General features: G+C 35.8%; 1 protein-coding gene across 1 annotated transcript; it reads right to left on the minus strand.

Annotated features, from left to right (window-relative positions):
• Positions 1-26,483, minus strand: LOC129261337 (uncharacterized). The gene is made up of 11 exons (XM_054899404.2): positions 26,323-26,483; positions 20,081-20,232; positions 19,134-19,255; positions 16,436-16,568; positions 15,308-15,378; positions 12,592-12,797; positions 11,921-12,017; positions 9,407-9,559; positions 8,619-8,791; positions 7,158-7,323; positions 1-3,720 (listed from the first exon to the last, which is right to left on the minus strand). Exons 1-11 carry the CDS (start codon positions 26,472-26,474, stop codon positions 3,526-3,528), a joined length of 1,620 nt encoding a protein of 539 aa, XP_054755379.2. The 5' UTR covers positions 26,475-26,483; the 3' UTR covers positions 1-3,525.
• Positions 26,484-26,966: the final 483 nt, after the last annotated feature.

A 26,966-nucleotide genomic window follows, 5' to 3' on the forward strand; every position in this document is an offset into this window, starting at 1 on the left:
CTCGAGATAAGATTAGATTATCATTTTAAATTGCACATACATATACTCGTAGTGCATAAATATCAGTAGAACGGGGTAAATGCTGAATAAGGTAAGAGATTAGAAGTTTGCAATTTCAATAGGAAATAATAAAATGGCAAGGTTCAAATATAATTTTCCATAGTAAACAAACACTCAATAATAATCATAATAGAACAGCTTTTGTATAGCGCATTACACCTTACAAAGGTCTCAATGCGCTTTAGGAAAAAAAAGGAAAAGATGAGGGAAGCTTCTGGTAATGCTTTGATAATATTCTTTTCAGTTAAATAAATATGTTTTCAATGCAGATTTAAATTGCCCAATTGTATCAACTTGTGTGGGATACTATTCCAGAGTTCCGGCGCTTCATGCGCAAACCCCGTTCGCCATAAAACTTTGTCTCAGTATCAAACCCCTTCAAAATAATAATAAAAATATTAATCATAATAAAATGAAATAAGTAAAAATTTGTCATTTTAAATGAATTATTACTAGGTAAAATAACCACGTGTTGATCTCTGGATTCTTGACTGTTCTTATGCCTCTTCCACTATTAGAAATATATTCAAAGTCTTTTATTAAAAGATTCTGTTAAAATACCAGATATCTATTTGCAATATTTTGCATATTGTAAATGATCAACACGAGAGAAGATCAACATTTTTTATTCACGATAACAAACCTGCAAAATGCAAGATTATATGACATCCCTTGTTAGTTTGTGGTCAGTACTTAATTTAGCATATTCCTGAAGTGAAACATCAATTTTTCTGCAACAAAAATTAAAGTTATTCAAATCTTTCAATTTTTTATCTTTTTTTTTATTGGGGATGTGTGTCCCACACCACTGAAATTAACTAAAATAAAACATGGAATAACATCTAGCCTTTTCATTCTGTTTATCAGAGATAAGAAAATGTCTAATGATCATCTACAATTACCTCTTCCTACATGAAAAGGTGTTTTCTATGGGCGAAAATATAGCGGCATCTCTGGTTTTTAGCATTACTTTAAATCATGGAAGATGAGTTGAATTGGAAATAAATATTACGCTAGATTCATGGAAGTTGTCAAATTCTGACAGTTACCATAGTAACAGTCAGGTGCACATTGTTGCTGGGCTGTTAAAACCTCGTATCTCAAAATGTAAGTATTTTGAGGGCAGCTTAGAAAAAGCTGAAGTTTCAAAATACATGTATGGCAATGGTGACATTCTTATATTGTGTGACACATTCTCCTGATACCTGTAAAGAACCCTTCCTAGGCAAAGGGAGGCTGCTTCCCATGTTATACTCTAAAATCAAGCTTATTCTGAGCTGTCATCAAAACATTTCAATTTTGAGATACAAGGTTTCAACAGCCCAGAGACAATGTGTTTCTCAGCTAATCAAATCCAAGGAAAGTTCTCAGATTTGGCAACCTGGCAGACTTTGATTGTTGATAAAACGCCTCACAGGAACCATCAGGGAGGAAAGGGGGATGTTATTTCCCATGAAAGACTGGCCTTTGCGGTGGATCTGAAGCCCCAGGGGATCATGGCCATTAATAGGACACCATGCTACATGTAGTACCAAAAAAAAATGTAACAGGGTTTGCTTTCCATGGCCAGCAGATGTACATGTACATGTATGCACGTACAGTGGGAAAGGGGAAAGGCTATATTGTTCTACACCCTAATATGTGTAAACGGTATATTATATTTCATCTTCTATCAGGAAAATAGAATATCTGAGGCAATATATATGGTGGGACATGATAAATTACTTCCTTTGGATATTTTGAAAATGAACGATGGTGTTGGTGCCAATTTTGAAAGGTCACGTACGAACATTGTGTCCATCTCGTGGTGACAGAGCCTCTCCAATCCACCCCCCCCCCCCATTGCTCATGATACAGGGAAAAGATGAGGACCGAATATTGGATTCATTCTCAAAGAACAAGAATAAATACTAGCACATACATTTAGCCCCTAAGCTACCAAAACTGGGCACAGAGATCTGCATAGAGTAACCAAATACAACATATAGCATCATGCTCAGCTCATATACCATTGCAATAAGGGTCAGGGGGATAAGATACCAGCAAAAATAAAAGGTTAAAATAAATATGCGTAGTACAAAATACACGCAGTGAGTGAGCAAAGCTGTGTAAAATAAACAAAATTAGCCATTTGTACCTGTTTCATGAACTTAAGTCTATGGAGATAAACTAATTGGACTATTTCTCTGTTTTATAGCCGTTTTACCGTACAAAAGGGCTACAAAACAGCAAGTTGCTCTCTGTGACATCATCCAGTAAAAACATAGCATCGTCCGAGCGTCCATTTCACAAAACTTGTTACAAATTTAAATAACAGTTTAAAGCTACTGAAATCATCCAATCTGATTGGATGATACTGTACAAGCTGTTATTTTCGCCTACAGAGCAAAGTCGCTTGCGGGTTGTTAAATTCGCGATCGGAAGAAGTACAAAACACTTCCACTGCATTTCAAAGAAGCAAAACTAGTGCAAATCATGTGCAAATCAATACTCTTCAAATTCACTTTGCGGATGTGTGTTTTGTACACAAATATGTCCCTATAAAAACAGTTACAAAAAGTGGAAAAAGGTGGCTTAAATTTCTATTTATTTTACCTTTAGATCTAAGAATTCATCATGTCACAGTTTGATCTGTAATCCATAGGGTTAAGCGATCTTTGGAATTTGTGTTTTGTTAGATTCATTTCTCAAAAAGTTGGTAAAAGTGCAAAAATGTTGAATTTTGTGAACAGAATCTTACACATCTGAAAGCTCTGGTCATGTGACTTATGAATATTAATGAGTATGCAAATAGCTGCCAATATGTGTGTATATAGTCAATCAGATGACAATAAAATCAAATTATTTCATGGAAAATACATTGTAATATTACAGTGAGTGAATAAATATTGATAAAAATTATGTAAGAAAATAGTTTAGGCTCTGATTTTGTTTGCGAAATAAAAGAAGTTAAATTCTAGCTAACTTTTTGAATCAATAACTGTACTTTCTAAACCTTATTTTTGTACATATAGAGGTGCATATCTCCACTTTTACACTACACAGAATGTTTTCAACAGGAGAGCTTTGCTGTCGGGGATATTGGCACTGACTAATAAATGTGTCAATATTTTTGTGTGTTGTTAAATTCACGGCCGATCGGCAATTCGCGAAATCCGCGAAAATAACAGCTTATACAGTAGTAGACTTGTTGTAGAAATTGTTAATTGGTTGATTAAATCAAGTCTTTATGAAACGGGACCTTGGTACGTACATGTATGGGCTGATAAACAGTAGAGAATAACGATCAGGGATGTAATCGAGGCCAGCACTTCTGAGTCTCAAGTCTACTGGAGAAAACCTTATCCCATAGATACTGTACATGTGACTTGGCCCGAAGCCAAGGCTGGCAAAACGTGGCCTCAAGGCCGACTTCGACAATATCCCAGCAAAATATAAATATAGTTTTATTAGCAGGTGGTAATATCATACAACATAGATTCTAGACTGGTCAACCTCCTCGTCTGTCATGTGGTTCTTGCCCCGGAAGAAGTCGTCAAGATTGCGGAGGATGCCCTTGTCGTAGGGATTGTGATAGTTCCCGCTGGCGTCCTTGAGGTAATTGTATCGCTTGAAGTTGATGCGCTCGTTGGTGTTGATGTTGACCACGGCCATGTACCACTGGATCGGGGGGGGGGAGATAATGAGAAACCAAATTAAGGGAGATTCATAAATTATGAGACAATTTAAAATATCTGAAGAAAAAATTAAAATGTAGCCTGGTAATATATGAGAGTTTGCTTTTGGTTTATTTTCATTTTCTTGTTTAAGAATAATGAGTGTATTAAAGTTTGTTTCAACTTCATATTGATTTTCTTTTTGCTAAATTTTACTCTCTTTTGAAATCATCATGATTTATTGATTTGATTTCAAGATGTTTTGTTTTCTCTTCTTTTATTCAGTTAAGTTCTTTTATATTTATACATATAGGAAATTATGCTATTGATGTAAACCCTACTGATTCAATTACATGAACCAGAAATTGTATGTTATGAGGACAGGGGGCTGCTGTGGAGAGCAGCTTTGTAACTGACAATGTAAGTAAAACTATAAAACTATAAATAAATAATAAAATAAATTTTTTAAAAGGGAGGGAAGAGAGGTGTGATTAGCAGAGGATAAGGAGAGAGAAGGGATAAGGAAAGAGGATAAGAGGATGAGAGAAGAACAGAGAGCACATGAGGGGGAAAAAGGAATAGGAGAGAGATGGAATGATACATCGATGAGAGTAGGGGGAGGGGGTGAGGGAGAGAGAGGGTTAAAGAGAAAAGGGGATGCCCAGGAGGAAAAGATAAGAAACAGGGGTAAAGAAGGAGAGGAGAAGGGAAAGCAAGAGGGAGGGAGGGAAGATGAGGAGAAAGAGGATAAGGAAAGAAAGATGATAGAGAGATAAGAGATGGAAATTATGTAAAGGAGAGAGAGGGTTATATAGGAAAATGGGATAAGAGGAGAGAAGAAGAGTAACACAGGTTTGGAAGAAGAGGTGAAAAGAATGAAAAAAGGGGGACAAGAAGTATGCAGGGAGAGTGGTTATCGAGAGTATGGAGATATGTGAAACTTGGTTGAAGAGGGAATAGCGAGGAGAGAGAAACAATGAAGGAGCAAGAAGATTCTGAGGAGGAAGGGAAATAAGGAGTAGGAAGTGGAGGAGAATTAGGGAGAGGAGATAACAAATTCACATCATTTCAGTTGTCTTCTGGTCTTGCTATTGACTAGCCAAAATCTTGAAAATTCATCAAATGATCTTTAAATCTCAAATTGAATTAGCTTTCAAGGGATTGTTTACCTTCATTAGGATCTAATTTTTATTCTCTCTCTTGCAGGTAATGCTGTAATCATAATTGCAAATCTTTTGATCAGACAGAAATCACCTGAGATTTTAAAGCTACATGTCATCAGTCACTTAATCGCTGAAATAATGAGGACGACAGTCAAAGTGTCCAAATGGATGTTCAAGCTGACACAAAAGACTACGTAGGGAAAAAAGTCACTTCTTTACAAAACGCAAAGCATCCAATGATGCTTATTGAAAAACAAGTGGAATGCCTCTGGCGGTCTCACCTGCATCACGCGATTCAATATAGCAGCAGTGCTGACTTTGAAAACTACTATAAAATAATTATTCACAAAAAACACCATTCATATAATGATACAATACTATGTTCATTGATATTTGACCTTGATCATGAGACCTAAAACTTGTCAGTGATACTTGATTACCCCTTTATCCACATTTAAGGACGTTCCACAGTTAAAGTGAAATCCATGTCATTTTCACGAAACTTTGCACATAGATACTTTAGAACCTTAATATTCGAAATATGCAAAAATTAACATAGGTCCATGTGCTTGATTTTTTGCTATAGAGCTTCAAAGTTCACCCAAATTGATGTTCTTAAGAATTGCGCATTCAAAAGAATTTGGCATTTTTAGACCGCCCAAGATTACTACAATGAGTTTAAACCTCTATTACTCAGTCAAAATACATGTAAAAGTCATCAAATTTCGCAAGAGAGTTAATAATTGTATAATTAGAATGGAGAATCTATTTATAGTGCTATTTGTTTGCAATTTTTAGTTTTACAGCACTGTCAGTTCTTAAAAATGGCGTAAAAGATAACAAAATCCCAATCTAAAAAATTTGAAATTTCAGTAACAAACTACAAACGTACAATAAATGCTGCACTTTATTCAAAATCCATGTCATTTTCACCAGAGTTGTAGAGGAAGGTATACCTAAGAGGTACAAACATTAAGAAATAGAGGTTCATGTGCTTGTTTTTAAACTATCAGCATTTTTATCAGAGCAAATGTGCTTTTTAAAACACCAAAAATGCGCCGAATGCTTTGTATCTATGTGAAGAAAAAATCAAAACCACTCTACCATTTATTCAAACTCGGGGTAATATTCGTGATTCTTGGCAGCACTGCAGAGTAAAGTATTTTGAAATTGTAGAGATTTTTTTTTTGAATGGTCCATGGAATAATTCCATTTTTAAGCTTTATGAAATAACGCATCGGATCTGCAGTTAAAGTGCAGAAGATGAGAAAAATCAGCTCATACCCGCAGCTAATTAGTCACCTGTTCATCAATTGTGACGTCAGCGCGCAGAGTGTAAACTATGCGCAGATCATAATGCGCACAAACATAACTGTGGAACGTCCTTAATACACTATATCTATAGACTTTGAAAGTTATGACAGCAATCTAATAATTACCTCTAAAATGGCCAAAGTTCAATGACCTAAAATGACCTTTGACTTTCGTCATGTGACCTGAAACTCGCACAGGATGTTCAGTGATACTTGATTACTCTTATGTCCTAGTTTCATGAATCAGACCCATAAACTTTCAAAGTTATGATGGTAATTCAACAGATACCCCCAATTTGGCCATGTCACGTGACCTGAAACTCAAGCACTAGGTCCATATATTTTCTAATTTATGATGACATTTCAAAAACTTAACCTTAGGTTAAGATTTTGATGTTGATTGCCCCAACATGGTCTAAGTTCATTGACCCTAAATGACCTTTGACCTTGGTCATGTGACCTGAAAATAAGGCAGGATGTTCAGTAATACTTGATTAACCTTATGGCCAAGTTTCATGAACTACATGTAGGTCAATATACTTTCTAAGTTATGCTGTCATTTCAAAAACTTAACCTTTGGTTAAGATTTGGTGTTGACGCCGCCACCGCCGCCGTCGGAAAAGCGGCACCTATAGTCTCACTCTGCTTTGCAGGTGAGACAAAAAGCAGGGTTTTTCTCTTGAAACATAATTGCATGAACTGACAGCATGTAAGGCCCCTCAGATCAGATTTTCTCAATCGTTTCCAAGACATTTGCTCCTGCGACATGTGCTCCAATGGAAAATCTTAACATAAAACTTAACTTCTTAACCTAAATAAACCCTCATCCTAATCTTTATATTATTCTGAACCAAAAACTCTATTAGAATTCGAACTCTTAACCCTATACCCTCTGCGATATTAAGACGGAGCAAAAAACCCCGGGAGCAAATGTTGTGTCACCTTTTCAATCCCTTACAACTCACCCCTATTGAGCACAGACCGGTAGCGATGATCCCAAAGAATACGGCTTCAATGATACCGATAAGATAAAGCCAGTTCCATCCCTCATTCCTTAATAGGATTGCAGCAAAATACACTACCATAATCATCATTGTTGATACCGAAGTCGTAAAACCCATGAAGTATGTTCTGTTAGGGGGATAACAACAGTACTGATCATTGTAGAGGTGATACACAGTGGTAAACTGTCGATTCGTCTATTGCCAACTCGTCCACTCATCAGATAATCTACCTTCATTTAGTCCAATGCCATTCCGTCCATCAACATTTCATCTAACAACCATTTAGTCCCAAAACCATTAGGTCCAATAATCACTTCGTCTAATCACCAGTTTGTCTATGACCATTTCGTCTAATAACCAGTTGGTCTAATACCCATTTTCTCATTTTCATTCATTTCGCCCAATTAACACTTATCCAATTAGACCAAATAGTTTATGGACTAAATGGCTATTGGGCCAACTGGTTATTAGACAATATGGTGAGTGGACGAAATGGCAATTAGACCATGTGGATAGTGGACAAATTGATGATGGTAATTAGACGAATTGGCATTAGACCAATAAGAAATAAACCCTACTCAGTAATGCTTCAATATTCATGGCAATTCACTGTCAGGGGTGGGGGCATTTTATTTGACCTGCTTATATAAGAAAGCATGAATGCTTGATAGTAAGCAACAAAGGGACATATGACTGAAATTCCATCTCCGAGGGACTGAAAAGTTAATTCAAAATGACAAGCTACTTGTATATGGTCGTGGTCATGCTGGACTGTCATATTGAAATGTATAACAAATTTGCTTTAGGACAATGGAAGTGCATATAAGTTGTCATCATTTAAATTAACATAAATATACATGCATAGAGATATAGAGAGTATGAGATAAAATTTCCATTTTATATCCATTTATTTATTGGGCAAACCATTTTGAAAAAAACAGAAAAAATACAATATTCTAAGGTACAATAAAACAAAACATGATTTAGGAAGCCCTAAATAAGCAAAAGCTTGAAGCTGGGACTAAAATGGTTATTCAGGGGATTTCTGTTTCTGATTTCTGTTTCAAACAATAACATTCGTGTGTGTTTTTTTATCATGTGGAAGACGATTTAATGACATGTCACATTATCACAGCGGTAGCTATTCAATTACCACCAAGATGAATTCCATTTACCACTACCCCGGACCATCCCTGCAAATTCAATTTTTACTTTTGAAGGCCCTAGACTCTGGGGAATTATCAATAATAACATCAAAGAATCACCAAGCCTAAATTCTTTCAAATATAAGTTCAACAAATTTCTCTAAGATAACCATTGAATTAACTCTTCATCACTCAAACTTGTTTTTTTATTTGGTATTTTCACAACAAACTTTTCATCAGAGTGAACTTCCTCTTTAAAGAAACTAGAGGATCTTACCTATTTTTTAAACCAACACAATTATATATGTAAGGACAATGGTGATCGAAATGAAGGACACATCGGTTACACGTTCTGCAATGCTTGGTGCGATATGGTTTGACCAGTCTACACGTATGACATAATCTGCTCAGTGGATTTTGCCCTTGCTTCCATTCATCAAACTGGGCAACCTGGATAGGATAATACACATTTGGTTTGATTATAATAATCATCATACACTGAAACTGCTGAACATAGCATCTAACATGTACCACTTTTTTATTTACAAAAAAAAGTAGTGCAGGATATAAAAGCAGGTGGCCTGCTTCCACGGAATATAAATGTAGGGAAATTGAGTTTGTGCCTTTGAACAAAGCAGAATTTGCTTGATATCTTTTTTCAACATTCAAATTCATATTTGCTGATAAAAGTTGGAAGTTCTTGAATGAAATTTACACAGATTACGAGACAGGAAAAAGTTGAGAGAATGTTGTACATGTACAAGTATTTCTATCATTGTACAAACATTGTGTCTAATATTGTGAGCATGAAGATAACCAAGTGCAATTTTAACATATTTTAATACAATAGTATTTGAATGGCCATCATTGCATCAACAAGGTTCTGTTTGAATGCTAATACATATTACCCTAAGGAAAAATGGAATTTATTGTCACTAATTATATTTTTCTCAGGAAAAGATGTGAAAAGTTGGGCTATTTGTGTTTTCTTCATACACAACCAGGAGCAAGACAACAGTCAGTAGAACATTTTCTACATAAGAATTGATGATAAAAATAGCATACCTGTCGAATAGCCTGGTCGTATTCTGGTGAATTCCTGGGCAAGAAGCCGGGATCTTTTGTGTAAGCTTGGTAAAACGTAAACCACATGAAGACATTGTTTGCTATGAAGACCATATGCAGACCCGGATATGATGCAAATGTGGCTGGAAAACACTGAGAAGACAAACGTTGTTGAATTTATAGTCATACAACAAATGACTAAATGTGCTCAACCTACGGTAATCTTCAACAACAACAAAATCAATGGGCATTTCATCAATGGAGAAAACCAAAACTCAACCAACAGGTGTACATTTACCAAATAATGCTATTTAATTAATTCACCCCTCCCCCTAAATGATCTGATCAATCAACTGTAGACATAATGGCCCAATTTCACAAAGGTGGTTTTTAAAACCATCGATTGAAACCATGGTTTATGCAGATTTTCTGTATAAATTACGCTTGTTTACCGCGAATACAGTATTAAAAATTCCCATTGCTGATGCACGCTTTTGTCACAGTGCGCCAAATTGACGCCTGTTGCCGTGGTTATTCATTCATGAGTCCACTATTTTGAATTAATGAGTCCATTCTTCAGACAGTGGACTCATGAATAAAATAGCATATTTAACCATGGCAAACAGGCGTAATTTGGCGCACTGTGACAAAAGCGCGCATCAGCATTGGAATTTTTTAACTGGTGTAACTGAATCATAAGACACAAAGGTAAACTGGCAGTTCGTCTTTTGCCAACTCGTCCACTCATCACATGGTCAAGTTCATTTAGTCTAATGCCATTCAGTACATTAACATTTCGTTTAACAACCATTTGTTCCAATAACCATTTGGTCCAATAATGACTTTGTCTAATCACCAGTTCGTCTCTGACCATTTTCGTCTAATAACCAGTTGGTTTAAAACCCATTTTCTTTTCATTCATTTCCCCCAATTAACACTTATCCAATTAGACCAAATGGTTCATGGACTAAGTGGCTATTGGACCGGCTGGTTATTAGACGAAATGCTGAGTGGACGAAATGGCAATTAGACCATGTGGATAGTGGACGAATTGCTGATAGACCAAATGATAGTAGACGAGAATTGGCATTAGACCAATCGGAAATAAACCAACACAAATCGGGGAGAATCAAAATATCTATCTACTAATTGATTAAAAAATTGAACAATACTGATCAATCGCAATATCACTCAACTTCTATATCCCTCCAAATGACAGAAAATCAAAGAAAATCTTTTAATTACTTTTCCTGATCCTCACCCTCCTACCCTGTAGTGTCTTTTATTTCTCCCACATTATGGCCCATATTCTGAACTCGGGTTGTGGTTTAACTATGGATAGCCAACTGGGGAACAAATCCCTAACAGTGCTCATCCAATTTATTAACTTATTTGACATTCAAATTGTTCATAATTGTCTGGGAATGATAATTGAAGTATTTTGAAATATTTTTCTTCATTATGAAAGCAAAAGCAAACAAAATAATAAACATAAGAAATATACAATATAAACAGAACTTTAAAGCAGTATGTTCGGTAATTTTATTTAGTCTTATGTATTATGTATTGAGTGTCCCATTCATCAAGCATTTGCTTTAACCCTAAACTGACCGGGGGGGGGGGGGGGGGTTGAATCAACCCCCCCCCTCAACATTTTCTGCGATCATTTCGCCGTGCGAAATTTTTTTACCGCGCCACTCACAGAGTTTATACTTTCAAGTCTTGCGCATCTTTTGAGACCAAATTTGCGACGTCCGGGTACACGTTTTCGAAATCACGCAACATTTCGTAAGTGCATGTCAGACCAAAAATTGTTCCAAAACGTGATTTTGTGTACAAAGTCAATGCAAATTGAGTTTTCTCATCTTATTCATAAAGATATGATTATTCTTGCTTTAAACAGCTGAAATCAATTGATTTTAGCATAATTATGCTTCCAAAAGGTTGTGCAATAAATCTGGTGAAAAAAACAAAGAAAAACAAAAGGTTGAAAAACAAAGAAATACATAAGAAATTCATAAAACAATATAATACATGAGAAATTGATTTCCAAACCGAAGTTTTTTTCAATTGCGATTGTTAAGAATGCTACAAAGAATATTTTTACCAAAAATTAGCATTCTAGGAGCTTTATTTAGTGAATTAGAGCAAAAAGTATGATTTATGCATAAAATTAGCATAAATTATTCATATAAAATAAAATCTCAATATTTTGGAAAATTTTACCATACAGCCTTGTAGATTACATTGCACACTACCAGCGTGCAAATTTTTGCGGCGCTCGCCAGATCGGCGGCCGAGATCTCAGGGGGGGGTTGAATCACCCCCCCCCCCCCCCCCCCGGCCACAGAACAGCCAAAAAAGCCCGGCCTAGTTAGGGTTAAGGTGGACACCCTCATCATTTTAAACTTTTAAATTTTTGTTCAGGTATGATTTCTTAACTTAACAAAGTGAACTGAATTGGATTGATCTTGAATGATTTAAATAATAAAAATGATCTAAGGATAAACTTACCCTTATAACATACATGGGATAGCCCCAGAATAGTACACTGATTACAAAGAAAAGAAATGGAGCCTTGCTATTGCCCGGGGGACCAAACATGATAGTTCTGTAAAGGAATCAAAAAGTAAAAGATTTATAAATTAACTGCATTTATTACATGCACATTTTTTTTAAAATATATATTACAAGGGCAGTTTACACTAATGACAGATAAGTTTTAATAAAAACAGAAAAATTAGAAGAAATATTCATAAAATAAAGTGTAGCAGAGTAAACAGACTTGAGAATTGTTTAAGATTTGCTTTTCTGATACTACTACTACTACAACTATTACTATGACTATTTCTACTCAGGGTAGGAGGTTAATTTTTATTTTAGGGACTATTTTTTCACATTAGGGCGAATGCAAAATTTTGGGGGCTTTATCTTTTATTTTAAGGGCTAATATTTGTAAAACAAGCAATTGTGCTGTAAAAGCATTTTATACATTCTGATTTATGCAGAAAATTAATTTTAAGGCTAATGCTCTGTCTGGCAGGTCTTGGGTGACTTTTGAAAAGATAGTTGCCCCAATGCATTCATTTAGGGGAAATTTGGGCTATCATGAGAGCAAATTTCCTAAGCTGCTGCTGCTGCTGCTGCTGCTACTGCTACTACTACTACTACTACTGCATACTCACTTGAGATCTATCCTGGGTATGACACTCTTTATATTCTTTGTCTCCTTGTCAAGGTAGCCCATGATCTCTGTATGGTTACGTCCTTTAGCTAGTAGTAGGGGTGTCTTGTGGTTATGGTCCTCTAAATCGACCTCTACGCCATCCTGCTCACAGAGCATCTTGACTGTGTTTAGGTCACCATTGATGCAGGCAAGATGAAGGGGGGTCTGCAATAAACATCAGATTAGACTAAAATAATTAGAAGAGCAACTATTAACCCAATCTAGGTCAAGATACTGGGAAAAGTGATTGATTCTTTAGTCTTGAATAACCCACTAGAAAATGAGAAGTTTATGAAAGGAGCAGCTCCATGTATCTGTACCAACAAAATAGGTCAAGCTACTGGGAAAGATGATTGAATATTTAAAAGGTTAAAGAAAATACTCGAAATATTGCAGCTGTATGGAATAATAATAATGCACATTTACAAGGGCGTTAGTACAAATTATCCACCTGATGGTAACTTTGGAACCGTCTGAAACACACTAACTGAAGCAGAGTGCAAATAGACTGATTAAAGAGGGCAGATGATTTACTATTAATGCCTGAGTAATGTGCATTATTTGTTTTATAATGTATAATGAAATGGGTCCTCGTCTTTTGATAAAACCATTATTAAACACTATGTATTGTTCAACCTGGTAAATAGTGCAAACGAACATTTTCTAGTTCTCTGAATTTAATGAAAAAATTACATGTAGCATTTGTAAAGCACCAATTAGCTAGTTGCCGATTCAATGGCACACTACATATACATCACACCAGCTTTAACTCCAGCTGATACATCAAAATAATTAATCCTACTAGGAACCCAGAGCTGCCAACCTGCGACTATGAAAAGGCATCCTAATTGCACAAAAAAAAACAGGGAACTTGACGAAACATAATAAAACCAGACCTGCCAACCTCTGGGAATGAGAAACTTATTCAGTGATCCTCAAAAATGTATTGACCCCTAAATGACCTCTGACTTTGGAACCTGAAGTTTCATTACATATACTTTATATTACAATACTGCCGTACTATGACAAAAGGAAGCAAGTTACAAAAGTATCATTTGTTATAATATGAGCAATGTGTGTTCGTCATTTACATAGGCATCAATGCAATTTAACAGCATATTTTCTTCAATATCTTTCCATAGAACGATCATTTCTTCCCCAAACAATAATAACAACAATAACTCAAATTTGACCGATGTGTCACTTGCTTCCTTTTGGGCAGAATAGTGGCATAATCATGTCACAAAAAGTCATTTTACCCGTAACCGGCAAACATGGAAACTTTGCTTCCTTATTTGCATATTTTTAGTTGGCTTTACACTGTACATGTATGATTACATAACAAGATTTATCCTCCACTGAGGACTAAATAAACAAGGTCTATATTGTTTGATAATATCGATCTGATTCAACAAATTACTAACTGTGATGTGTGTTGTCTATTGTACACAGATGATTATGTTAGGAAGATTAGCCCAATATTTGTACAGGTAGATTAATCCCATTTTAATCATCGAATGGCGTCCAGTAAATGCTATAGATTTTCATGTACTGTTTAGGGAATAATCATTAGAATAAACAAGTTTTCAACACAAATTATAATATGCTTGTCTGGATTTGTAACATTATTCACAGTATGTCTGGTGATAGATAATGCAAAAAAAAAGAAGGAATATTAAAAGCATGAGCAAATTCATAATATATAACCATATATCTTGTTGTCCCTTTTATATTTTTTAAATGACTCTATTTCAATACTTATTTTGTTTTAAAAGTTCATTCCATTAAGGGAAATTATACAAGATCTGGATATGTAACAACTATGATTTACAACCTTGATTTTTTTTTCTCTGCTATGTGTACATGTATGTCACTGTTCGGGTTTTCATTTTTTTTTAATCCTTCACTTGAGAATCAAAGCACACGACTTTGGCTCCTATTTCAGGAAAATTGTTCTCGATTTTTACACATTACAAGCTTCTGAAAAAAAAACTACTGGAATCATATAGTTGGTTGCAATTCTATACATAATACATGTTATTGGAAACAAGCATTATTGAACAATGACCAGGGTCCTGTAACACAAAGGTTAGCGATTAATTGCACGCTTGATATTCACGATAGATGGTACATTGTAGTCAATGTATTCGATTGTAGAAAAATGTTACAGGATCAATGCTCAGCTTTGTGTTACGGTCCCCTGGGCCCACTAACACAAGGCTTTATGATTGAGCATATCATGATTTGTACAATCGATTTAAAAAAATAATGATCAATGCAATTAAACCAGCCTTATAATCAATCATAAATCTTGTGTTTAAGGGACCTGGTGGGTGCTTCATAAAGCTGTTTGTAATTCAAAAGCAACTTTAAGAACGACTGGTGAACCTTTCTTACGCGCTAAATAATCACCAATGAACATTTAATGGGGAATATCATTTACCGCAAGAAAGGATCGCCAGTCGTTCTCAAAGTCACTCTTAACTTACAAACAGCTTTATGAAACGGCCCCCTGAACCTGGGGAGTGTTTCATAAAATTTCTATCAAACAACTTTCCTTGGTTTTGATTGGATGAGGAGCAATATTACTATGGCAACTGTTGGATAAAACGGGACTTGTCGGATAAAACGTGTGACAAGTCCTTAATGAAATGCTCCCCTGAAGTCCGGCTTACCTGACCATAGTTATCCTTTTGTCTTGGGTTGAATCCAGAATAAATGAGTAATCTTGTCAGCTCGCAGAAACCTACGAAATAGATGAAACAAGACAAATGAAAAAAAAAAGAGTAATACGGCAAATAAAAGGGTTTCATGGCATATACTGTAATATATGTATACTTCAATATACATGTATTGAATTGCAGGATGGATACTGGGAAAGTACTCTGATCCTCAAATATACTTAAGCGGTGATGCTAGTAAATGCTTGTGGAGGAGCCATGGTGTAGTGGTTCTGACTCTCGCCTTGTAAACAGAGGGTCGTGGGTTCAAATCCTACCGCGGTCTGGCGTCCTTTGGCAAGGCGTTAATCCATACTTTGCCACTCTCGACCCAGGTGCTAAATGGGTACCTGGTAGGATATGAAAGTCATTTTAGCTTGTCCAGTACTGTGTGCGCCTCACCGGCGACTGACTGGAATACTCCCCCAGGGAGTGGAGGATGTGCATACATTGTGTGCGGGAATGACAGATTGAATCCAATGACTGGGGTAATAATCTATCTGTAAAGCACTTGGACATGTCGTTCCAATGTATAAGCGCTGTATAAAAGCGGATTTTTATTATTATTATTAAATATTTACAATCAATTGCAAATATTTATTGTTAATTCACTACTTATAAATCAATTGTAACTAATGCAAAAATAAAAAATAAAAATACTTCTTGGTGTAACAAGCAGACCAGCTTTCCAGTGCATATCTACTAGTAATTCCCAAACTAATGATTTATTTTGGGTCCCCAAATTGACTTGCAACTGATTGAAAATTTGTTTAAGTTTGTTGGACATTATTTTTTCCATTTTGGATATATCTACATGTACAATATATATGTGTATACATGCAAGTGAATATAATATATATTTTTAATACAATACATTGTATGTATCATACACGATATAATATATATCATATTATATTGTATTATCATCTTTGAATTTCCTTTTAAAGTAAAGAACCCTGTAGAAGGAGTGAAAATTACATGTAAAAAACATTCTTTTTACATGAAAGCTCCTACATGGAAACTGGATTATATTGATTCCTTGCTTATGGATGCAATAAATGGAATCAACTAGGCGATGATTACCTTTAAATGCAGCCCAATGCAATGCATTGTCCCCTTCTCTGTCGGTGAGTTGAAGCCTTGCCCCCTTACCCATGAGGTAACCAGAGAGCTGTGTCTGGCCGTACTGGCAAGCTATGATCAGAGGTGAACAGCCCTGGGGAAAAAGGTAGGTTAAAATATTAGGTTAAAGCTTGAAATGATCCATCAAATTGTTCATAATTTTTCTCTTGCTTCAGTTGCTGTTAAATAGTCCAGACCTGCCAACATTATACAACAACAAAATAGTAATCTTAGAAGGAAAAAAAAGTATTTTTTGACAAAAAAAGAGTATTTTTACAAATTTGTCTCAACATAACAATTGCCAGCCTGTTGTAGTGAGATCTGTGAAAAAACATGTGAAATGACTCTACATATACTTCCAAACTTGAAAATTCACCAATTTAAACATGTACTCGTAGGCAAGAATTTACTTGTTCTTTTCATGCAAAAGGTTCCGGCCCAACAGTGATATTTACTGGTCTGGGACTGTCAAACTGGCGCTAGTGCCGCACACTGAATAATAAATACTACATGATCTGAAATTTAAAAAAAAAAGTAACAAACCATAAAAAAAAGTATTGGTATATTCGTAGCAAAAAAAGGAACAAATACTCTAAAATGGAACGGTTGGCATGTCTGAAATACCATTACTTCTATTACATTCATGCAAGTTTCGCCCTTAATGTGACATTACTCCTTCACATTAATCCCAAGAGTTTGGTCAAAAATAGAGGTCTCAATAACATGCATTTATTACAGTGTTTCAGTCAGTCGGCAAGCCCTGAAAAAGTAGCTTCTTTTATCCAAGTGATATTCATGACTAGAGGGTTTTTGCATTGTTAATGAGCTTGGTGCTAACCAAAACACCTCTTTTTATTTGGCCATTGCTGCTCTAAATATTGACCAAATGTCATGTTTTTGGTATCTTTGTAAAGAAGAAGAATCATTCTTTCAGGTCATGTGTTTGGATTTTTAAAAGGATGTTGTAATATAGGAAAAAACTTTGATCTAAAACATGAAACAAAATAATTTTTTTCATGCAACAAAAGTTGTTGTTTTCACACTTAATTTCTGTTTGAGCACAAATGATTCTTGAATCATGATAAAGCTGAAGATCTAAGCTTTAATATGAAATAATTTTTATAAGAAGATGTATTTTAGATGGGTCAGCAGCCAGCTTTTCATAGGCCCATTTAGCAGCTCAAAAACAAGAATACTGCGCTCTGATTGGTCATAGAGACCACACACCCACGTTCCCCACACTGGGCCTCTGCAAGGTCACACTCACCACGTGGTAATCTCATCAAATTACCCGCGCCAGTTGTTCTGAAAACATTATTCAGACAATCAGAACTCTGGATTTTATGTTACTCAGAAATTTCAGAAATCTCGTCTTGCATCTTGATGGAAAAAGCTGGCTGCTGACCCATCTAAAAGATGCCACATATCAAGAGTGATATTGTAAGAAAGTATAGAGTTTGAGCTTTCTGATGATATAAATAATGTTTGTGCCTAAAACGCAAAATGTTGCACAATTTGCAAGTGAAGAAAATTCTGTTTGATGCATCTTTTCAGGTTAAAAATTCACTTATTTATCAAAATATTTTATTCAAAAGAAGTGATCAATATAAAAGAGTAACATTTACTCTTTCCCATGGTATAAAAATAATCAATATAACTCAAGGAAAAAGTGGTTAAATTCTTTGAGAAAGAAAGTCTCACAATTCACGAGATTTTGGAGGGACATGAATTCAGCCACGAGAAGACTTGGATAAATCTTGCTCATTAACACAGGGGCTTGCCGACTGACTGCTCCTGTAAAAAGATTATAAGCCTGTTACAGTTTTCCTGGCATCTCACTTAAAATTCTACTGATGAATTCTTCCCTGTACTATCCACATTGATCACAGGAAAGTTGTGACCCACCAGGGAAATCATTCCTCTCATGATGATAAACTTATTACGAAATGCAGAAGTTGACCGCTGTTATGGGGATATTCACCTTAGGAAACTGTTGCTCAGGTGAATTGTGTTTTTAAAAATAAAATACAGACTGTGGTAATAATTAGTTCTAAAAATGAAATGTGTGTTATGATGATTCTACCTACAAGAAAGTGTTGTTTTATCTGCATGGAATATTAAGGTTTCCTAAAATATTCTCTATTCACAAACAAATTTGCTTTTTGCAGACTCATCGAAGAACACAGAATTCAATGTTTAGAATGGCAAACAACACATAATTGGTACTTTAGAAAATGGAAAACTGAGGTATCTACTCTAACCAAAATCAAAATGTTCAGAGACACCAACCTTTTTCAACAACTAAGTATTCATAGGAATAGGACGGGTAAATAGTATTTTTTCATAAAACCAAGGTTTCTTTAGATACATATACATATATATCGGTACATCAAAAATATGTAGCAAGGGGTTAGAGCAATCTATGTGTCATGTCACTGTAAAGGATCATGCTTATTATAGCACATACTCCATAAATGTAACAAAAGATTAAAAAATTTATTGCCTTTTATTCATACCAAAAAAGGAGCAAACATGCCAATATGAGGAACGGCTTATTCAAGGCCACAAAAAAAAAGAGAGAGAACAAATATGCACCAAAAAAGAAACAAATGGCATCTATGCCCACACTTTGACAGAGGGAAGTATAGACTGTACATACCTTATTATCTACAGTATCTATATTTACACCAGCCTGGAGAAGAATATCTACCACTGCTATGTGGCCGTTCACACATGCCCAGTGGATCGGCCTAGCACCAAGGTCATTCTTACTCTGGGTATCTGTAGAACAGAGAACATTCGTAAATCTTCATTTGGAGCCATATATGGAAGGGTCAAGTTTGTTGGATACAGTGAAGCCTACTTGTATCGATGAAGACCACCCAAGTCGGAGAAGGATATCAGTGCACAAGTGGACTTTGTGAACCGGTTCATTTAATCAGGATAGGAAATAATTTTTATTTTTTAGGGACTATCTTTTTCACCACACTGAAACAATTGTAAAATTGGGAGGGGGACTATTTCTTCATTTTAAGGGCTACTTTTTAGGGGCAACAAGTAAATATGCAGTATAAACTATAACTTTAACGCCCACTTCTTCTATGGAATGCTGGGCATTACATTACATGTTTTGTATTCATGACAAAGATAATGTACCACACAATTAATCAAATTCATTATATTTTGATATTCTATTATTCTCATTTAACAATGGGATTCATTCTTTTGCAAATTTTTGCTGCAAGATTAGGATAAATTTTACTTGAGGTATGAGTTGACAATTGGCATTCCATAGAAGTTTGGTTTAAGTTTACTCAGGGTTTTACTAGTCTGCAAGGACAGACTCAAATTTGACACACTTTAAGTTTAACCCAAACCATGTCTAGAGTGAAGACTAGACTCCAAACTACCTCTCTGTGTCAAATAAGAGCCAGCCACAGTACACAGTGAATCTCGTCTGACTAGTTCAGACTCTGCATTATGTACTACGCGAATTGCGAAAACCAAGGGTTTGTGCCTGCAGACGAGGATTTTACCATGGCTATCAGAATATCATCCCTTGAGGTTTTCACACGGCAGCCATGATACGCTCCTACATGCACTTACCCAAAGGGACTTTACACTGGACCATGATCCTGACAATGTTCGCGAGTCCACCAAGGCAAGCCCAGTGGACCGGTGTATGACCTTTATCATCTTGCTCTGTGAAAATACTAGGCCCTTCTAGCTCCAACAGCTCCTGCACTCTCATCAAATACCTGAAAAATAATCAAATGAAAACGAGAAAGCTATATCAGCTATCCTACCACTGCTAAATAGAGTAATGGTAGGGACATCTGAATACATAGGAATCGACCTTTTCCCTCATCATATTTTACCAAGAACAATTAGATTATACTCCTTCATGAGAATTTTACAGGTACAGTAGGAAAGTAATGGCAAAATTTGTATTACAAAAATGTATAATTCCTAAATGAAATTGAAGGTGTTAAAATGGATAGGAATCCTAATTGCATGATTGGCTGTAAATCATGAGCCAAGCGACAGAGCACCAAGGTTGACTGTTTGCATTATCTTTGTTCTCTTTGCAAAATCAACAGTGTTCCCCCAACCTTAACCTATTTTTTTGTATATATCACACAGGGCATCGGGGGGGGGGGGAGCCAACCTGTTGGTGTCACTCATCCACAGGAGAGTCCGGATTTCAACTCGAATCTACTTTTGAAAATAATTTCTCTGACTATTCATTTGAACAAAAAATTAGAAAAAAGTTGTCCCTTTTGAATTTCAATGTTTTCGAGTTTCGACGACACCGTAATTGATCGCAAATGTGATGCCGATGGTCTGCTAAAATCAGCTCATTTACAGCTGACAGAGTAAAAAGTGCCCGCAGTATCACACACAAAACAAATGGGCTTCTGACCTCAGTGAGACAAAATTTTGGGTGGAAAAAATCCCGGGGGGGGCCACTTCCATTGACGAGTAGATACCATGCACGACCACGGGGTCTCGAAAAGCACCCTAAACACGTATTTTCCATGTTCTGAAAATGCACCCCTTAACAAGTATTGGCGTCTGAAACCATACCCTTAACAAGTATTGGAAACAAAACTATACTCTTGGCAAGTATTCCCTGAAATGAACCCCTAAACAAGTATACAGCGATATTTTATTGTTGTGTCACAGGTCCGTCGGTCGCCGGTTTTACCTAATTTACGTACACCACATTTGGTTTAGTACGGCCCCACCTTCCTCTCCTCGTGCAAATCGGGACTCTAAACACGTAGTGTTGGGGCAAAAAGGACATCCTTTATACAACATTTTAATTTTGTTTTATCATCCCCGCAAATTTGACCCTAAACACGTAGCTTTCCTAGCGAAATAGATACCCTTTTTTCATTATTTTTGTGTTTTTACACCCTTATCACGTTACGTACGTAACGTGCCCTATCTTGAAAAAGACATCTTTTTTACATGTTTTTTTGGTCGCGCATGGTATCCACTCGTCAATGTAAGTGGCCCCCCCCCGGGAAAAAATCATGCTTTTGTTGGTGTTGTTTCTTTTGTCCTTTTGCAAAGCAAGTCTCCAATGTGGGAGATCGTCTCCCCTATTGGAGAGAGTCTCCCATATTGGCCGTGTGCCTCTACTGATTGGAACTTCTTAACATCGTAGTTAAGAAACAAGGGGTCTAAAACAGTGGATTTTTCACGGTTTTCCCGAAGTTTGTGGATTTGAAAACATGTCCTCTGTGAAAACTAGCACTTTCGCGAGCCGATGTCGGCCGCCATTTTTTTCCCGAAGTCAATGCTAAGATCGAAAAAATAATAAAAAACATGAAAAATATGGCAACACCTAAAAATGTAGCACCCTAAGTGCGGCCGTTACGTGTACGCTCGCTATTTTCACATGCGTTTTCAATGGAACTGCGAACTCAACAGCGTTCGCACGCTGTTTAGAGGTGAATTGCAGCTGCCTCACGGAGCTTGCGGGAGCGCCATAGGAATTGTACATTGGACTGCGCACCGGAGACAAAACTATGTGCAGCTAAAAAGAAGAGGCCTTAACGAAGCCTCCTTTGGTGCACCTCCTGCTTGAAAGACGTGAGGGAGGTGCTGTGAACTACTGAACTATCTTTGCTGGGAGTGAGTTCCATATTCTGATAGCATCAGGAAAGAATGTCTTTTGATATATTTGTGTTCTGACATGCATGTAGCCATAGGCCTATGCTATGGGATTTGAAACATATAATATCAGGATTTCCACGTGTAGGTTAGGGACTTGCATAAAATTTTCATATTGAAAAAAAATCAATGAATCACATATCAAAAGAAAGAGCTTACTCTAACTAAGATTTTAAGCCACCATTCATATCATAACTCCAACTACAAGACAAGATATTACTGTTTCAAGCTTCAAAAACTAGCACATAATTATGACACAAAACACTACATGAACAGGCATACGCACTTTGTGATTTTGCATGCAGCATGCATGCATATGTTATCTACACAGTCTATGCAAAGCTTACACACGCGCGCGTGTAGTAATCCTTACATTATACACTCAGTCTATACACACGCATAACACATGCATGTGTGGGAATGCACAACATGTGCTGAGTATTGTTGATAAACATGAATGAACTTTGAATGAACTTTAAATGAACTTTGAATGAATGAATGAAAAAAGGAATGAATGAATGAATGAATGAATGAATGAATGAATGAATGAATGAATGAATGAATGAATGAATGAATGAATGAATGAATGAAACTTTGAATGAATGAATGAATGGATGGATTGATGAATGAGTCAATTTATTCAAAACCAAACATGAACCACTGTTTTATGCACTTAGAATGAAAAAATGAAATGATGCTAATCATGCTATACTTTGTCTTTTTTTTATAGTTTGAATTATCCAGGAATAATGCACATTATTTTTAATGCCAGTCACTTCAAAAAGTCCATAGGTTCAAACAGAATTAGGTAAAATCTTGAAATATCGATATCAATATGTAAATTCTTTTACTTTTCTTTTTTAAGCCTTTACTCTAGGAATCTCCTTATTTTGATTAAAATATCTGTTTTGTTCTGTTACATGTATATATGTTTGCTAGGCCAAATAATTCTTCTTGATTTGTTTTTATTCACTTTTTTTGTGGAAATAGTCTTAACTTGTGAACCTAGCATTCAAGCTACATCATGCAGAATGGAGGGGCAATTCCAAGGGGCAGTACAAGAGGAACAATTTACAATTGTATGAAAAATAGTACCCCACAATTAAATATTAAAAAAATACCTGATCTTCTTTCATATCAAAATTAGTTTTATATCTTTTGTGTATTATTTTGTTCTCTCTACAGGTGTCAGTAATGTGGATATGACTACACCTCAGCCACAGAGAAAGAAAGACAAAAGATATCTAGTTATATAGCAAGGCATGGAGAGTGGGATATACTCAAGAAGAAGATATCACAAGTGTCATAATATGGAAAACTGTTCAGATTTATAAGTTGAATATTTTAAATGTTGTACTGATCAACTCTTGTATTTTTCAGTACCTTTTTAATAATAAAACTGTCCTCCAAAACCCTTTTGGATTTTGGCATAAAGAAACAAGGACTTTGTTTTCTATCAAAGAAATTTTTTTCAGGGAATATGGAGTAGCTAGGGGTAATTTAAGTGTTCTCTTTATTTGGTTTTGCAAGAGTAAATTTATTTTATTGACTTGGTTTTAATTACTTTCAGTAAATATGAAGGGTTGTTTCGATGATATAAAGTTGATAAAATCTTTTTCTTTTGAGTAAAAAAAAAAATTAATCATTTGTACATGTTTCAATGGAAGTGATTTGAATCAATGATTAAAAAAATATAGTGATTTAAATCAGCTAACCCTGAGAGCTACATGTACTTGTTGGAAGATTAAACTTCATGCAGGTAAAGTTCAATTTTATCCATCTTGATTTTGTTTTTCTTCATTCGCTTCAGCTTTTACTTGCACAAATGCATTGAAGAAATTACGCTACTAAGTTTTGGAGATGTCCAACGGTTTGTACATAGAAGCCTGACAAAATCCTTTGTTCAATAATTGAATTAATTCTACAACTATGCCTTTTGAAATATATACATTGAGATAAAAGTGTTAATAATCCTATCATGATTCCAGCTTGTTTGCAGTGTTCACTAATGAAGTCAGCCATATGATATATTTCTGTTCAGGGGGAAAATCCTTTTACTTTCCAGTGTGCAAACTGTATAAGCTTGCAACCTTGCATTACAGGATTGAGAAAGGAATGAAAACTGTCTTTATCTATTTATGTTCATAACTTTCCCAATGTAGTAGTCATAGCTTTGTGAAATCCAAAACATAAGATTTTTTCTTGTTTAATACCGACAAATTATATATTCCAGTCACTGGCAAATTATCTATGAAAAAATTGAAATAAATAAATGTTAATCAGCCAAAATTTAGGTAATCTTGATTATCTGCATCATGCATGAACACCCCCCCCCCCCCCATGAAAAAGAAAAGAAAAATAGTTTGAATCATATTTCATGACCCTGAGCTCTAAATGATTACAATTGTTTCTAACACTTACTATTAATTAATGCCCAAATCTTATAAATCGATAAGTTTTTTTTAAATGTTCTCCATGCAATATTGTTTTTCTTTTTCACAATATCCACTGGCAAGTATGGGAAAGAGAGGGGCACACAAATTTGTATTCTGACATGCAAGAAATACTAAAATGAATAGTAATATTTTTTTCTAAAGACACATTATTCTCTTGCAAAAAAATACTCCAACACTCCCCCTCCCCCCACAAAACAAAATCAAATGAGGGCATAGTCTACAAGACATACATGTATATGAGAAGCTTAGAAGCTAGTGCTAGGATGAGGAAACAATATAACTAAAAATTCACACCAGTAATTCTTCATAAGCAAACAAAAAATCATCACAACAGACAACAAAAGTAACAAGCAACAGTAAAAAAAAACAATATTAAAAAAGGGGGAAAAAGATAGAAAAAGAGAAAAAAAAAATAAATAAATAAATAAGTATGATGGCGAAAAAAATTAAATTGACCGATTGCCAAATAAGAAAAAGAACCCCTCGCATCATTTACAACAAATTTTGACAAGCGATAAAAAAGATCCCCCAGAACCGGAACCCCTAGTGCCCCACCCCCTCCTTCACTTGAAAATGGGCCACATTAATTTTTTTTTAAAGGAGCGGCACAAATTATGTTTGTTTTAAAATGGGGGAAGGGGCATGGGCATTTAAATCTGAAATAAAAAGATCCCCCCCAAAAAAAAAAAACGCTCTCTTAAAATAAACAATGAACTGTCTAGTCACACCCACGATCACTCTTCAAACAGTCACAACACATCAACCCTCTTCAATCTCTTGACTTCTTTACCGTCTCACCTTAAAAGACAGTAGATATATATTTCAGCAAAATAATATTACATACCTGATATGACGATTTTGATAAATTATTTTGAATGGGAGTAATTCTGCTGATGTTAAGAAGTCGTAGTAAGCAGAGATGAACACCGGCGCAGACACTTACTGAACGGTAAGTTCTTACGCACAGAGCAGCGCGTTTCCCCGGGAGCGCCACGGCAGCGAATAAGTGGCAAACCGCTATAAAGGCGCAAGCAAAAAAATATATATAGGCCTATATGCCGATTCCGGCTCAAATTTCTTCTTTTCCGCTAAAATAATTAAAAAACAATATACATAGCTGTTGAGATAAGGGTTTCCCCAATCGACATGACGTGGTATTAACGACAAATGGATACGATAAATATTCGACTTACTCAAACTTTTCCATCCCATTTTGTTGCACAAATTCACTTCATCGCCGGGTGTGTTTGGTACCACTACCAACAGAACCGGCCAATGATCTATTTTTAGAAAATGATGGCACCTGATCACCGAGGGGAAAGGACAGAGAGCAGCAAGCAAATTTCGATGCAGTGTCATGCAACGAATTTCATCACATTTTTCCATGTGCGATTTTGAGTCAGCAAAAAGAGCGCGCCCTCTCGCGGTTTTGGAAGTCGCTATCATGGTCCAGTTGTTTTGTTTCTTTTGTTTTCATGCACCTTAGGCTTAACATCAACATTAACACGGAATAAAACAGTGAACACACCTCTGGGCTTTGGCTCTGCACAAGCAAACACAAAACAGAGCCAGAAGCCAGAGGCAGAGCTGAAATTGAAATAGAGAATCGGGCCAGCAGAATATCATACGCGTGGGACCGAGGAGAGACACCAGGCCCAGCGACCATTTCAGTGACCATACATAATATCGACCTAAATATATTATTCTTACCCCGACTTCACAGCTTGAAAAATATCCATCGGCTTCGGCTGAGCTTTGTTACCAGAGCAACAACCTTTCCCATCGTGTTTATGATCGTGATCTTCATTTCCAGGATCATTTTCTGTGTTCGATCTTCTCTGAGTTTGTTGGTGAGTATTCATTTTTGGCTAAAGTAATCGACAAGTATCGTATCTACAAGTTGAAGCAAAGATTTGTCTGAAGTTAGCTCTATTATGTCGAAAAGGTACATGTACCGGTATGGTACCTTTAAAGATTTAGGTTATGAGATTTCTTTGTTTCAATTTGTGTTCACAAAAATAGGAACGATAGTAAGATCTGAATTTAGGTCTTGAAGTATACTAACCTTTTTAAAGAAAAAGAGTTATTTTATTATGATGAGTACACTCGAATGAAAAGAATTGAATGACTTCAAATCAAGTCAGTGAAATATTGTAATTTTTCTTTCCCCCATCTAATTAAATGAATCCAAAAAATGATATCATCTAATTCGAAAATGATCTTTGTTGTGATTCTTAATGGATGATTTAGAATTGAGAATACGCAGCTATTAATTGTGGTCATGAGCTGAAGGCACTGGCGTAAATCCCGGGGGGGGGGGGATGGGGGGATATATCCCCCCACTTTTCGAGGAG

This window comes from Lytechinus pictus, chromosome 5 (assembly GCF_037042905.1).
Source record: "Lytechinus pictus isolate F3 Inbred chromosome 5, Lp3.0, whole genome shotgun sequence".
NCBI classification, from domain to species: Eukaryota; Metazoa; Echinodermata; class Echinoidea; order Temnopleuroida; family Toxopneustidae; genus Lytechinus; species Lytechinus pictus.

Excerpts from the sequence above, each read along its gene's own strand:
- LOC129261337 (XM_054899404.2), bottom strand. The coding sequence starts at position 26,474 with ATGAATACTCACCAACAAACTCAGAGAAGATCGAACACAGAAAATGAT. Across the intron at positions 19,256-20,080 it reads CCAGTGTAAAGTCCCTTTGG|ATACCCAGAGTAAGAATGAC; the intron begins GTAAGTGCATGT and ends TCTGTTCTACAG. Across the intron at positions 12,018-12,591 it reads ATACCCAGGATAGATCTCAA|AACTATCATGTTTGGTCCCC; the intron begins GTGAGTATGCAG and ends ATTCCTTTACAG.